Consider the following 16220-nt stretch of genomic DNA (forward strand, 5'->3'; position numbering starts at 1 on the left):
GGATTTTTATTGCATCAAAGCATTGTTTCTAAAATGTTACTAGTCATTGCTTTCTTAAATTCTGGACATTTATTAGAGTCATAGAGACTGATACATGTTATGTTCTCTTCTTTATGAAAAGAAGCAGTTGTTTTCATAAACTAAGATATAAGGCATACCTAAAACTAATATGTAGATACTTGTTATAATATATGTACACTAAACTTACCTGCATGAAAATTTCATATAGAGAGATCACTTATGTCTATGGAAAAGTTCACATGATGATTAGATAAGTGATCCTTAGACTTGAGATTACTAAGTTATCTTATATAGAGAATATTATAATTTGATCTTGTTACATGTTATCTTAATCAAGGTAACAAAGGGGCAGATATTGGATATATCATGAACTATATGTAGATACTTGAGTGATCAAGAGAGGATCCATCACCCTAGGTAAATTAGAAAAAATATTCCATCAATTCTCAAATAGTATTGGCTGGGAAATCCTTGGTCAAGGTACAAAGAGATTTTAAAATAAATTTGAATCTTATTCAAATGATCAATAACTATTATATTTTTATTGGTTACAACACAGCACATAAAAGATACAGGTGCTATCATCCTCCAAACAGAAAAATTCTAGTTTCACGCCATGTTGTTTTCGATGAAACAATTTTTCCATACAAACCATCAACTACTATTTAGCCTTCATCACATACATTACATATCTCAACACTTGGATTCCTCACACTAATTCTCGTAATACTGCAGGAAATACTAAGATAATGGATTCATCTCGATGCTTCAATCCCTTGCCAAGAGTCTCCACTCCGACACAAAACACTCTTGACACAATACTTCCCCAGACGGTTCACAGTTGACCACAACCTGAGGGTTCTCCTGCATCACCATAGGTTGAGGGAGAGCAGTCAGCTAAAGAAATATATTTACAAGAACAATTAAACTCTCTAACAGACTCAATAGGACACTTAGAGGAAGTAGCAGAATTCTCTCAAACAGATCCTACAACAGACTCAACAGGACACTTAGAGGCAGCAGCAAATCCTACACCAGCAGGAATACACTCTGCTCCCAGCAATGATAGACTCCACAACAAACCTGCAACAACAGGGATACACACTGCTGCAACATCTGAAACCTCTTATACATAACCTAAATCAGCTACAACTCACCAGCCTTCTCACCTTATGATCACTTGGTCCCAATTAACCACTCGTTCAAAAGCTCCACAAACAGAACCTGCATAAAAAATTCCCCAACCCTTTTCTTTAGTTGTCAAACCAGGCAGTATACAAATGATTATTAGCGCAATACTAGTTCAAGGATGGCCTATTCGATAACTTGATGTAAAGAATGCATTTTTTTCATGGTAACATCACCGAAGACATACATATCAAACAACCACCAGGAATAGCGGATATATCTACAAATTGCAGAAGGCTCTTTATGGACTTAAACAAGTTTTGTGTGCCTAGTTTGATCGTTTCAACACATTTCTCCTTGAATATGGATTTATCAGTCGATGGAGTGATAAGGTGAGTCAAAATATGGGAGAAACAAGGTTGAACACTCACACTCTGCTATTAGCAACATTGTCTAAATTAGTGGAGAAATGTTGGGGGAGAGAAAGGTTCAAAAGGCAACAAACTCTAGCCAACATGGTAGTCTAAATTGATAAGGAAACAACAGCTACAAGAGTAATTGATTTGCAATCAAAATCTACCTTCAGATAGTATACAAGAACAGAGTTCTAGTCTTGATGCACAATATGCAAATCATTCATATAGATAAGGATAAGACTTACCTTGCGTAAACATATGAGAGGTGTTAATATATGTTACATACATACATACATACATACATATAAGTAAACCTCTACTGTAATCTTATTTAGTGCTCATGTTAATAATAATAATAAAAAAAAAAACCAACAACACAATTGTTGTTTTTTCTTCCTTTTTTTTTCCCAAAACAATCTCTACAAATTCAGTTTCTCTTCTGTAACTACATATGATTAACACAAATCTTCAAATGGGACTTGCTATTTTGCCACTAGTTTCCCATGCCCCTTGGTGTTGCAACTTCTCTTAAGGAACCAACTAGTTTAAATACTCGTTGTAACTTCCAATGTAACTTAGAACGAACTTCCTTGGCTTCCACAATTTCCTTAATAATGTTACTTGGCAAATATAGGACACAAACAACGCCGACTACTATCCTTCTACTATCTTCTGAATGTTAGTAAATAATTCAATAGGATAGCATACTTCCTACACTATATTTTCCAAATTTTTTACTTACACAGTAATGTGGTGAAAATTTTAATTGGGAAAAGGAGCTACTAGGTGTAAAATGCATGACTTGTCACAAAACAAACAATCACTACCAGAAAATTATCAAATAGCAATCGAATTAGCAACAAAATTTTTTTTGTCAATCATTTCCAATGACAATACCAATAGAAAAATTGTCACCAAAATCTAATGAAATTAAATACGTAACTTTTTTTTATCGGTAATTAAAAATGAATTGATGACAAAATAAAAATAATTAATAAATCAATAAATATTTGTTAGTGATTCTGTCGGTAAAATGACATATGATTATTTGCTGACATAATTCCTGAGGGAATTACTTCGTCACAAGTTTCCATTGACAATTCTAATAGTAAATTTAGAAGTGTGATAACTAGTAAGAGCCTCATTTCTCTTTTCTTCTTCTTCTTTCTCTTTTTCTTTCACTGCAAAAACAACAGTACCTCCCATCCATTTTACCACAAATATAAGCCCCATCCTCACATGCATCTAGAAGTGTTATAACGATTATTTCATGAATAGATATATCTTTTATACTGAAAAGTATGGAGACGGTATAAATACCTATAATAATAGAGTTTGTGTTAAGGATCAACTTTCTACAAGTTTGAATTTGATTATTATGACAAGTTAAAATAGTTGATTGAATTGCAATTTCATAGGGTGCAAAATACAATCTTTTTATCCAAAAGTTATTAGTATGATACCAATAGAGAAATTAGAGTAGATCATCATCATGGTTTGGTCACAACTAATAAAAGAGATATACTTAACAACATTAATGATATTTTTGTATTTGGCAAACAATGTCAAAAAATATATTACAAATACACTCATTCCTTTAAAAATGATAGTAACATAGTTGATTGGTTATATGTTATGAAAACCAAACCTATGAGTCATGTCCAAATTGTTAAAGATGAGAATGATGAAGTAACTGGAGGAGAAAAAATGTTTTAACTTGATGAGTTAGTTTAGCCCCATTGAGTGGCTCCATCTATCAAGTTAGAAGAGTTTTATTATTATTTTTTTTATGTTATTGAGAATACTTATGTTTATGTTGATTTTAACAAGTTAAATGATATATTGAGTACTAGAGAACATATACATAAGTGGATGAAGATGAAAAGACCAAACAACTTCAGTTTAATGAAAATGATGATGGATATGAAGATGATGAAAATGAAGATAAGGAGGATTCAAATTAAAAGGGATTTTAATAAATTTTAGATATAAAACATCATTGTGTAATTAAGATATATGTGTTTTGTTTTATAATGCATTATATTTTTTTTACATTGATCAAACATTTATTGTTGTGGTTATGGTCTTAATGAATAAGTTGTTGAATAAGTTATGTTGTTGTTTAGTTAGGTTATATAAGGATTATAACCAATATATAAGAAAAGAAATTAGCTTCATTATAGTATCAATAGCAGAAATAATTAAAATTATAAATAATTAATCATAGGTGAATCCGTCAATGATTTACAATAATGATAAATTAATGAAAGACTCACCAATGAAAGTTAAATGGCTGGATAATTATAAAGAGTTTGGCAAGAAATGCATGAAATTAAAACCTACTGACAGATTGACTAATGAAGTATAATCCATTGGTGAAATTTGTACTCACCGACAAACTCTAAAATAGTTGGAGAATGACATGGAGTTTGGAATTCATGAATTTGGTTTGATTGATAGAAATACAAACATGTGAAAATTCATCGGTGAATTTAGAGGTTTTAAAATAATTTCAAAAATTCTTGAAATAACTGACAGACTCACTAAGGAATTCAAAAACATTTGTTGGTGAGTCCGTCGATGCTTTGCTGACATGGTAAATCACTTATGAACTCACCAGCATAATATTTTATTGGTGAATTTAAACCCAAATATGTTAGACAATCCCTAATTTTCCGCTATTTCCCTCCCTCCCTCTCCTCTCCCTCTCTTTTCTACTAATGGTCAGGGTTCTCTCTCTAGAATCTATTTTAAATAACTCAACCTAACATCAACAATGATAATATTAGATTAAAAGATATTAAAATAAAGTTCAAAAAGATAAAGATGCATTCTTGCCTCGGAATAGACAAGTAGTTACACATTAAGGAAGACATTTAATCAATGTTTGCACATAGAAGTCAAGATTATAACATTTCCTAAATGATTTCTAAAATTTCTTTACAATAATCAATCATTCATAAAGAAAGTAACTTTTAAAAAATGGCTATATTTTTCATAAGGGTGATTTGATTATATGTTCTAAACTACTTACAAATGTATAGGACATTACAATCCAAAAGAAGTACCAAGAAGCATATTTATGATCACCTGAAATTCCCCAAGTTCATGTGCTAAGGTGTTGGTTATCATAAAAGGGAGACATTTCCTACAATATTTGCCTTCAATGAAAAGTGGTTCAAACAAAAGGAACCCCAACATGTTCTGTCTATATTTACCATGATCATAGATACAACATAGAAGAGTGTCATGCACTCATAAAAGAGATAAAAAGATTGATCTTCAAAGAATACCCATAAGAATTTACGAAGGATAAGATATAATTTGACCAAACACGAAACAATTATCATGATACACTACCTTAGATAAGATAAATCTTAGAAATCATATATCTATTGCCTTTTGAATTTTCAAAAATAAAATAAAATAGTGCATCTCCATGTCTCCAAACACAAAATGTCTCCATGAAATTTCCATGGAAAAATCTCCATTGAATCTCCATTATATCTTCAGGTCCTCCTGATCCAAGTCCTCATGACTAATTGTCTCGAGGTTCCTTTTACCACTTGTCTCTAGATACCACGATAAATTGACTTCAAAAGAAAAAAAAAAATCTCTCATGAATTTAAAAAATAGTAAATATTCAAAGGCATGCCTATAAATGCAACATTTTTAAACTTGGAGATAGGCAAAATTTTATAATGTTAAGTACTTTATCCTCCTCTTTAGCTAGTTAAAGTTTTTCAAACATGTATATTTATAATATTTTGGTTTGGACTGCAAAGGAGCCCACATCGAGGCTACACAATGCAACCTTGGTCCAGGTTGCACATGTAGCCCACATCGAGGCTGGTATCACCTCGATTTAGGCTGTCATGTATAGCCTAGGTGGATCGAGCTACCATTTAGCTTGGTTAGTCTAATATTTTTTAGCTCGACCAAGCTACCTCGTAACTTGATTGGGTCGATTTACAGAGCCCAACCAAGCTCACCATCCCTGTTCTTTTTTTCTTTTCTCATTCTTCTCTCTCTCTCTCTCTCTTACTTATCTATGTTGACTCCTTTTTAAGCTACTACCAGATATGTCAAGTTGTACAAGCTACAACTTCAACTATGACTTAAGTTAGGACTACCATAGTAGAAACTATCATATTGTAAATAGAATTGTCACCTGTCATGGTGAGCTACTTCAAATCTCGTCCAATATATGCTATCTAGCTATGTGTCACCCTCAACGGTAAGCAACAATGGTGCAAGCTACTTGTGACATGGGCAATCAGCTATCTTGTGTTATGAGTGAGCTATGGAATAAAGCTGCCACCTTTAATGGTGAGCTGCTCCAGATTTTGTTTTCTTCATTTGAACAACAATATAACACACTTCAACTATCTCTCTATCTACTTTTTTTTACACTATATTTTCCTAAAATATTCTAAACAAACTCAAGCAACGGAGGGTTATTTTGCAGATAACACACCCATCCAACCTATTATTATCTGCAAAGAAAGCCCAGGTCCAATGAAATTTTCTCAGCTTCATCACTAATGATGATCCAATGCTTTGGAATTTTTGTGATGAAATTGATAAAGGGGAATCTGATCAGGTTGGTGCGTCATATCAGAATCAGGGACAAAGTTCTAATGAACCAATTCCTGATAAGCAAGCTTCCAATGGACCAGGAAGAAGTGAAGAGGCTGTCCATGGTGGGAGGCCTAATGCTGTTAGGTCACCTCAACCAGTCCCTTATTAATGCAGTTGCTGTCAAGTTCTTGGAGAAGTAATCCACGCTGAGATGGTGTGTTCTACATACTCATTCTTTCTTTATAATTCGATTTCTTTTTCCTGGTTACTGACTAGTAAAGTTCACCTATTCTGTGGTGGTAGGCAACTATACTACAAAACTTGAGATACATGGGAGAATGGGTATCATCTGTCATGCTATTCTTAACAACCGGGATCATGTCAAGGCAGTTCATCTTCAACATTATATGTTTCAAGCTTTAATCAGTATTTTCCATTTCATCTGATTTAGAGAAGTGTGATTGATGCAATGCAATTAAACTATGGGGAGAAAGAAAACTAGCACTTGATAGTTTTGATGTTTTGATTACGAGTCATTTTCTGTACTTGTAAACTTTAAGGTTTCAAACATTTTGCAGTTTCTGCAAGATATGGACAGAGAATGTGTAGGAATTTCTGCAGAAGTATTGCGATGATAGAAGGCATCCAGATCCACTCTCATTCTTCTATGAAGCTCTTTTTGTTGGATTTGAGTGGGGTGATGTTTTGAATAATGATGACGTCAACCACCCATCTCCATCAACTTCAGGTTACTATCTCTCTGCGTGAACTGGACTTCACATAACAATCCATTTATTTACTGTTGCGAACTCTTTAGAAATAAGTCAGAATTTCCTTAGCTTTCATAAATTAGCAAAAATTGAGTTTTTTGTATATGGCAATATCATAAGACTTGAAAGTTCAAATTTTAATAGGGGAACGACAAGCAACGAATCAGAGGGAGAGAATGAGATAGAGAGAACAACTCGGAGCAATCTTGCACCATAGGTTCTAGCTGCCATCTTCACCCATAACAAAGGCCTCCTGCATTCGCATTATAATATAAAGATAAATGAAAACAAGTACCTCTAGAGAACGGAAATTAACAGTCTTCTAAGTGGTTTCTTAAGTACTAATTCAGTAATTTTTATGGGATTGAGGATTAGTACAGAGGGAAAGAGCAGGAAAGTTGACATTGAATGACTTAAGACAGTACTTACGTCTCCCTATTGAAGATGCGGCGAGGAGTTGAACTTGTGTTCCACTGTAGTGAAGAAATATGGGATGAATCGATGGCTACACAGAGAGGTCTGAAATGCTGAGCAATTTTTGAGAAGTTTGAAAAGATTCTGTTGATTGTGATTTTGTGACTGTAATCTAATGTACTAGCAAAATATTTACCAGTAGCTATCAGATTGCTTTCGTCTGATCTTTCCATTTATCCATACTTGGAGTTTACAAGGAACTACAAGGCATGTTCGTTTTAATTGTTTTAAGTTTAAAGAATCACTATTAGGCTTCTACATGTATTTGTTAAATAGGACTTCTTTTGTCTGATCTCATTGTCTTTACACCATAGCTGGTCTCACGAAGTGAATGGGACCTGAGTAAAAGTTGGCAAAATTCCTCATTTCCAATGTTCTTATGTGTCGCAACCTCATTCATTGGCAGAGTTTCTTACAACATTTAAGTCGGCTTCTTCATATTTTCTTTGATAAGGCTGTAATTGGTGGATGCACCTGCAGCCTTAGTGAAGAGCCGGCCGTCTACGGCATTATCATAATTGAAAACAAAGGAATCTTACACAAATGGCATAGGAAAATTCTTGCCATGGTATACACGTGAAAACCTAAAAATTGACCACCTCGGATTTTTCGTGGTTGTACAATAATGGGTGCAAAGTTCTCAGACTATCAAGAATTTAATCCTCAGCTCTGAATATAAGTTTTAGATTCCTGTCACGAACAGAAGGTGGAGAAGGTACAAACGAACAAGGGGGAAACTGAAACAGGATTTAGAATTTAAATAAATAGAACCAAACGGCTGCGTTTTGTGCAGCTTCATTTTTAATATCAGTAGGCCAGCTGGCATAGCCATGTGAGTGATGCAACGCTGGCAATTGCAATATTGTCTTTAAATTCCCTAATCATTGTAACAGAAAGGTGTGGAAAAATATAACAGAATTCTTAGATTCTCTCCTTTGTTCTCTCTCTCTCAACAAGTCCTGAATGTGTAAACCCTCCTTCTTTCCCTAACTTCCTTTCCCTTGTTCTTCTCTCGTTTTATTCAAGACTTCCTGTTAACCTGCAGCAAATTGGTATCAGAGCTCTCATCTTTGGACTCAACAAAATGGCACCAGAAACTAGATCCCAAGATGTAAGAAGAATGGATGATTCTTTGGAAGCTGCTAATCAAAGAGTCAATGGAATAGAAAACAAGTTGCACGCTCAGTCAGATGACCTAGCCCAGCTGAAAGCCATGATGAAAGAAATGGCAAATCAACAAATCTCTATCAAACAAACTCTGTAAACCTTAGCTGGTGAGGCAAGTTCCTCCCAGAATGTTCGAATGCCCTAAAACCATGCTTCGGCCAGCAACCAAGATTGGACAGAAGAAGGACCACCTACCTACAGGTCACGCAGACCCAGGAGAGATTTCCCTTCTTTTGAAGGGGAAGAAGTGCATAAATGGTTGTACAAATGCAACCAGTATTTCGACTTAGAAGAAATTCCTGAAACTGACAAGCTGAAACTAGGTTTATATTATTTGGATGGCATGACGCTTTACTGGCATTAGAATTATACCAGAAACCTAGAAGGACATGAGGTTACATGGGCAGAGTATGTGGATGCATTGTGCTGTCGATTTGGTGGTCAAAAGGACCCCTTAGAAGAGCTCACCGAGCACAAGCAGGAAGGAGACTTGGAAGGCTATATCAGGGACTTTGATATGTTATGGAATAGAGCACAGATCTCCGAGAAGCAGGCCTTGGTGTTCTTCCTAGGAGGCTTGGAGGTAGAGATCAAGAACCTAGTAAAAATGTTTGAGCCAAAATCACTCAAACAAGCCTACAACCTAGCTAGGTTGCACAACAACACCCTCACATACCGGAAAATAACCCCTCATTACCCAAAACAACATAGTCAGGCAAGTTTCAACTCACAGCTTGCAAAATTTATATATCCTATCAACACTTACAAAACCAACCCCAGTCACCCCCTCAATCCTTCAAAACCTTCCCACAAGCCTTGCTGCCTACACCTACCAACCCACCCTTCAACAATAATAATGTGTACCCTAACCACAAACCTGCCCGACCTATCAGAACCAAAGAAATGGATGAAAGAAGAGCCAAGGGCCTATGCTTTTGGTGTGATGATAAGTTCGTACCAGGGCATAGATGTAGAAATTGCAGGCTATACTCCCTCTGTATAGTAGAAGATGATGGAGACAATTCAGAAGAAGAGGAAACAGTGGAGACAAGGAATACAGAAACTCTCACCCCTCATCTATCACTCCAGGCAATCCATGGCACATAAGGGTGTCAAACCATCAAGGTATGGGGAAAGGTAGACAAATGTCCCATCTTAATTTTGATTGATTCGGGAAGTACTCACAACTTCATCCATGCTAATTTGATTGACAAACTCGAATGCCCCATAACAACCATAAAACCTATGGTGGTTGAGGCAGTTAATGGTGGCACTATGTCCTGCACTTCAGTATGTAAGAACCTGCAATGGAAGATGCAAGGAGTTCAGTTCCAGGCAGACATATATGTTATGAAGTTACAAAACTATGATATGATTCTGGGAATCCAATGGTTGAAGTTGTTGGGAAATGTATTGTCCAACTATGAAGATAGATGGGTATCCTTTTGGTGGCAGAACAGGGAAGTAACTTTAAGAGGAGAAAATCCTAGATTAGCTCAATCTATACGCCTAGAGGAACTAAATGGATTACTTAGCACTGAAACCTTATTATTTGAAGTCAGGCTTTACAGCTTAAGAGTGGTGGGAAAGACTGATTTGGTAAACCCTGCTCAGGGAATACCCCATGTTGGGGAAGACAATGAAGACTCACCTTTACAGACTCTACTAGCAGCCTATCAGCATATTTTTTGTGATCCACGAGGGTTGCCCCCAGCTAGGAGACATGATCACAAAATACCCCTGAAGGATGAGAACCAGGCTGTCAATTTGAGATCCTACAGATACTCAGGATTACAAAAGGATACTCTAGAGACTCTAGTGGCTGAAATGCTAGAGGCAGGCATAGTGCAGCCCATCAATAGTCCCTTTGCCTCTCCAGTCGTGCTTGTGAAAAAGAAGGATCAGACTTGGCGGTTCTGTGTTGATTTTAGAGCTCTCAACAAAATCATTATCAAAGATAAGTACCCTATTCCTATAATAGATGAACTGTTAGAAGAACTAGAAGGGGCTGCCATTTTTTCAAAAATTGATTTAAGGGTAGGTTACCATCAGATTCGCATGGTTTCAGAAGATGTTTTTAAAACAGCCTTTAGAACACATAATGGCCACTATGAATTCCTAGTCATGCCCTTTGGCCTATCTAATGCACCGGCCACCTTCCAAAGTCTAATGAATGATATTTTTTGAGATCATTTAAGTTTATTTTGGTTTTCTTTGATGATATATTAGTTTACAGTAAGACCATGGCCGACCACATACAACACCTTAGATTGGTATTTGAATTGTTATGTACCCATCAATTAGTAGCAAAGGAAAGTAAGTGTGTGTTTGGGACAAGACAGATGGAATACTTGGGACATGTGATCACCAAGGAGGGAGTGGCAACAGACCCACACAAGGTTACTGCTATATTGCAATGGCCCATACCTACAACCATCAAACAGCATAGAAGTTTCCTAGGCTTAACAGGGTATTATAGAAAGTTTGTGCAAGGTTATGGAACTATTTGCAGACCTCTTACTCAGTTATTGCCAAAAGACTCCTTCTTATGGACAAACACAGCCACCATGGCTTTCAAGTAGCTCCAAGACGCGATGTCCCAACCCCCTGTGCTAGCCCTGCCTAATTTTGACAAAACATTTGTAGTAGAAACTGATGCTTCAGGAGTGGGTATATGAGCAGTACTGATGCAAGAAGGACACCCCATTGCATTTGTGAGCAAAGCCTTAGGTCCTCGACAGCTAGCCCTATCCACTTATGAGAGGGAGTTGCTGGCCATTGTCTTTGTTGTTACAAAATGGAAGCACTACCTATGGGGTAGAAGGTTTCTCATCAGGACAAACCACTCCAGCCTCAAATTTCTACTAGACCAGAAGACTACACATGTTGCACAACAAGTATGGCTAACTAAGCTTTTGGGTTTTGATTATGAGATTGAATATAGAAGGGGTAAAGACAACCTAGCTGCAGACGCCCTCTCCAGAATTTCTCACAGTGAGTTGGGTGCCTTAACCCTTTCTTCCATTTCCACCTCTCTCATGGAAGACATTAAGAAGACTTGGGACACTGATCAAAACCTGAGACAACTTATAACAGACCTCACCAAGGATGCTAGCTCACACTCTAACTACTCATGGGTTAATGACACGCTTATTCGAAAGGGAAAGGTGGTAGTGGGACAAGCACCGAACCTGTAGCACCAACTTATCAAACTCTATCATGACTCTGCAATCGAGGGGCATTCAGGAGCTACGGTAACTTTAAAAAAATTAGGGCAGGTGTTCTACTGGAAGAAACTTCAAAAGCTGGTGAGGCAATATGTCAAGGAATGTCCAGTTTGTCAACAGAACAAGGGGGAAAATGTCAAGCCTCCAGGTCTACTGCAACCGTTACCAGTACCACATGCTCCTTTTATAGATATTCGCATGGATTTTATTGATGGGCTACCAAAATCAGAAGGAAAGGAAGTAATTTTTGTGGTGGTCGACAGGTTTAGTAAGTATGCCCACCTTATGGCCCTAACCCACCCCTATTCTACCATTACAGTAGCCAAGGTCTTTATGGAACATGTGTATAAATTGCATGGGATACCAACAACAATTGTGAGTGACAGAGACAGCATCTTCCTCAGCCAGTTTTGGAAGGAGCTATTTAAACAGCAGGGGGTCAATTTGCAATACTCTACAGCCTATCATCCACAGTCTGATGGATAGACAGAAGTGGTCAATAAATGTATTGAGGGCTACCTAAGATGCATGACAGACACCATCCCTGCACAATAGGGACGATGGCTGAGCTCCTGTGAATGGTGGTACAATACAAACTACCACACCTCTACTAAGAAGACACCCTACGAGATCTTATATGGAATGGGGCCTCCAATTCACATTCCCTATACGCCTAAGGATTCACTAGTGGAGGCTGTGGACCAGTATTTAACCCAAAGGAAAGACATGTTCAAGCTCATCAGGAGCAATTTATTGCAAGCACAAAACAGAATGACACAGCAAGCCAACAAGATAAGAAGCGAAAGAATGTTTTCTGAGGGTGACTTAGTTCGACAGCAATCGATTCACAAGCGACCTTCTTACAAATTATCAGCAAAGTATTATGGCCCCTATACAATCATCAAGAAAATTGGGACAGTGGCATATAAACTACAATTACATGCTACTGTCGTGATCCACCCCGTCTTTCATGTATCCCAATTAAAGAAGCATATAGGCAACCATTTTGTGCAGTCTGATCTCCCTATTGTCTCAGCAAAACCCCTGCTGCAACCACAGAAAATTATTGAGAGGCGAATGGTAAAAAAGGGAAATACAGCATCAACTCAGTTTTTGGTTCTATGGAAGAACTTACCTTTGACAGAAGCAACCTGGGAGGATGTGGAGGAGTTTGGATGGCGATTCCCTCAATTCCACCTTGAGGACAAGGTTGATTTCATGGAAGGGGCATTGTCACGAACAGAAGGGGGAGAAGGCACAAACGAACAAGGGGGAAACTGAAACAGGATTTAGAATTTAAATAAATAGAACCAAACGGCTGCGTTTTGTGCAGCTTCATTTTTAATATCAGTAGGCCAGCTGGCATAGCCACGTGAGTGATGCCACGCTGGCAATTGCAATATTGTCTTTAAATTCCTTAATCATTGTAACAAAAAGGTGTGGAAAAATATAACAAAAATCTTAGATTCTCTCCTCTGTTCTCTCTCTCTCAACACGTCATGAACGTGTAAACCCTCATTCTTCTTTCCCTAACTTCCTTCCCCTTCGTTCTCTCGTTTTATTCAAGACTTCCTGTTAACCTGCAGCAATTCCATGGAAAAGTACTTTTGTTTCAAGCAGCAGGAAGATATGGCTGATACTTTGGTTTGTGTTAGACGAGTGAAGCAAGAAGCATCCGAAGAGTGGGATGAGCGCATGCCATTGCCAGGAGACATAATTGAAGGGTTTGAGAATAACGCAGATGAGTTATTTGTGCCAGCTAAAGCCAAGTCTGATCTGAGTTCGCAGCTTGGAAAGATTAGCCCGCAGACTGAGACAGTATGGTTGAAGGTTAGAAGAGGTGAGAGGACGCTGAAGCTCCGTGCCAGAGTAATGCCAGATAAGAGCGCAGTGCTACAGAGAAGATTCACTATTAAAGCAGCCAATGATGACAGGCATGTTGCAGTTTTAGGAGACTTGACCTTGGAACAATGCACAGAGCTACAAGGTAGGCTTTCTTCTTATGTTTTATATTGACACTACTTATGGTTTTTGATTGTTAGAAAATCATTTTAATTTAAAAATTTATTAGATAAAATTTAAGATATAATTTTTATTATTCTGTAACGTTAAAACCAGAAATTAATATATATATCCTATGACAAACTCATAGCCTAAATGTCTGAATGTGAAGTTTTAGACCCTTAATTCCTCTGGATGTGTCTCTGTCACAGCCCATAATTTCGAAATGGTGAAATACCAATGAAAGATTTTGGTACAGCAAGACCCAGCACACAAGTCTTCAAGACTGTTTTTCCATCGCAAATTTTGAAGAAAAAAATAAAAAAATAAAAAAATAAAAATAAAATAAAAAACCTCTCATAATGAAAGAAAACATTTTTCTCCGACTTGGGCAACTAAAGAAAATCAGTGTCAGGTTGCCATATAGAAATTGTTTTCACTGGGATTAAAATGGAGTTTTCGTCCCTCTTTCTGGATGGTAAAAGTTATGGAAATGCAAACATATGGATTCTCCAATGTGCTTGGTCTGTATTAAACCATTAAGGGTTCATGGTTATCTCAATAAGCGGTGCATCCATGGAAGACACATGGGGTTATTGTTTTCATCAGCATACAGAAGTGACAATTACAAGAAGCTACAAAACAAGAAATTGGTCCCCAAACTTGATAACTATCTACCGGACCAGCGATCTAGTGTTGTTAGTTCTATTCTGTTCATGCCTCTACAAGGTGAACACAGCATTGAAGTCACTACAGGCAGGTGCATGGCCTGGTTTCAGCAGCAGTTTCTTCAGGAGTTCCTATTGTGTTTGTCAATATCCAAACAGAACAGACTCTAAATGTGGTATCATTCTTTCTGCTAAAGAAGATTACTTATAAGTTTTTATTTGTAGACATTCCATTTTATTATGCGCAGGCCTCAGGCCTAAGACAGTTAAGAATTGAGTGTTTAATGGAAGCTAAAATCAATCCAAACAAAAAAAAAAAATGCATTGATCTAAGCTTTATGTCTGCAACAACCTGAATCTCTAGAAATTTATTAATTGACAATTTGCTTTCTAACTTTCTGTGTCTCCAATGGAAGGAGAAAACTTTATGCACTGGCCTTAGCGATCTATATGAAGAGGCAAATATAGTCGGCCACCTACTTGTGATTTCTCGATTAGAAGGAAAGAGCCTAACGCCTTCAAGTGTCTGCTCGATGGGGCTTATGCACTGTTGTGATCAAAATGAAGTTAAGGACTCTAGACACAATTTTGTGCACCTGAAATTAAATAAGCACACGTATACAAACATATAATTTTATTAAATATATGAATGGGTATAATCTCTATGTAATATATTCTTTCAAAAGAATATGGAAATCCTCTTATTCTTCCCTTCGATTTGATGTATGGTGACTTGATTTATTTGAGTAAGCAAGCCAAGATTTGTGCTTTGCAAGAACACGAATTTGGGCGTGTATTGCGAAGCGAGATATTGTGATTTGATGCTTTGAAGAGTACCTTGATTTATCTTCAAAGTGTTGTTGAAGAACTCTTATGGGGCGTTTTGGCTTGATCCAACAGAGCTTCGTTCTTTTTAGACTTCAAGTGTAGATGGAGGAGGCTTGAGAACTCTTTGAGAGAGAGCTTCCTTGCTTGAAGAGAGAGAGAGAGAGAGCTTCCTTTCTTGAAGAGAGAGTCTTGAAGAAAATTTGTATTTCTCGGAATCCAATCCCCTTCGCTTTAGGTTGAGGCCCTCTATTTATAGAGATTTGTAAGAGCTCTCAGGTCCTTTTCTAATGCCACATGACATAATTTTATTGGTTGATATTTGTTGACGGGATCTTGCATTTATGACAAGATTTCTTGAATATCTCATCCCAAGTATCAACTTTTTATTAGCTAAGAAATATATGAAGGTTCATTTATTTTCCATGTCATTTATTTCAATTTTATTTTATCCTTTCTTTTAAAGAATAAAATAACACATGGTAAAATTTAATCGATAGAAAATTTATGTTTCTACAAGGACACTCTCATTTCTTCCATTGACGAAATGGATTCAATGCAAATCCACCTCATGGCCTGGCCTAACCAGACTCATTCTAGCAACACTCAAGCAAATGGTGTTGCAAACCTTCAACCCCCAAAGGGTCTTGGACAAATGTACTCTTATTATTTTGCAAAATAACCAACTTCAACCACTGGAATCGGGAGGGAAATGTCATATGACTGGTCATATCAGCAAGGGAAGGAATAATGTATGCAATTTATTAAACTCCGGAAGAATTACTTGTAAAGTACAGTAATATGCAACCCAGAGGTTACAGTTGTATGCAAACATGTTTGGATTCTGATTTCTGAGTTTAATTGGACAAGCTGATGGTGTTCTGTAGCTTAGATTGTGTATGAAACAAAAAGAGGTTATTGAACTAAGAGAGGACATTCTGC

At 36.9% G+C, this 16220-nt stretch overlaps 1 protein-coding gene and 1 long non-coding RNA gene across 2 annotated transcripts; one reads left to right on the forward strand and one right to left on the reverse strand.

Annotated features, from left to right (window-relative positions):
* Positions 1 to 512: 512 nt before the first annotated feature.
* Positions 513 to 1768, reverse strand: LOC140954927 (uncharacterized). The gene is made up of 2 exons (XR_012168579.1): positions 1179 to 1768; positions 513 to 885 (listed from the first exon to the last, which is right to left on the reverse strand). It is a non-coding gene; the product is annotated as an uncharacterized lncRNA (long non-coding RNA).
* Positions 1769 to 5812: 4044 nt separating this feature from the next.
* LOC140954991 (uncharacterized) lies at positions 5813 to 13065 on the forward strand. The gene is made up of 12 exons (XM_073406382.1): positions 5813 to 5894; positions 6155 to 6285; positions 6756 to 6894; positions 7515 to 7597; positions 7797 to 7958; positions 8436 to 8618; positions 8922 to 9140; positions 9683 to 10594; positions 11070 to 11166; positions 11240 to 11724; positions 11836 to 12222; positions 12340 to 13065. The coding sequence occupies exons 1-12, from the start codon at positions 5813 to 5815 to the stop codon at positions 13063 to 13065; spliced, it is 3606 nt and encodes a 1201-aa protein (XP_073262483.1).
* The last annotated feature ends 3155 nt before the right edge of the window (positions 13066 to 16220 follow it).

The sequence above is a fragment of the Populus alba genome, chromosome 18 (genome assembly GCF_005239225.2).
Source record: "Populus alba chromosome 18, ASM523922v2, whole genome shotgun sequence".
In the NCBI taxonomy this organism is placed as follows: domain Eukaryota; kingdom Viridiplantae; phylum Streptophyta; class Magnoliopsida; order Malpighiales; family Salicaceae; genus Populus; species Populus alba.

What these genes read in the sequence shown, in the direction of transcription:
- LOC140954991 (XM_073406382.1), top strand. Translation starts at nt 5,813, where the DNA reads ATGGTGCAAGCTACTTGTGACATGGGCAATCAGCTATCTTGTGTTATG. An exon ending in ATAGGAAAATTCTTGCCATG is followed by an intron (nt 7,959 to 8,435) that starts GTATACACGTGA and finishes GTTAACCTGCAG; the next exon opens with CAAATTGGTATCAGAGCTCT. An exon ending in TCTTCCTAGGAGGCTTGGAG is followed by an intron (nt 9,141 to 9,682) that starts GTAGAGATCAAG and finishes CAAACCATCAAG; the next exon opens with GTATGGGGAAAGGTAGACAA.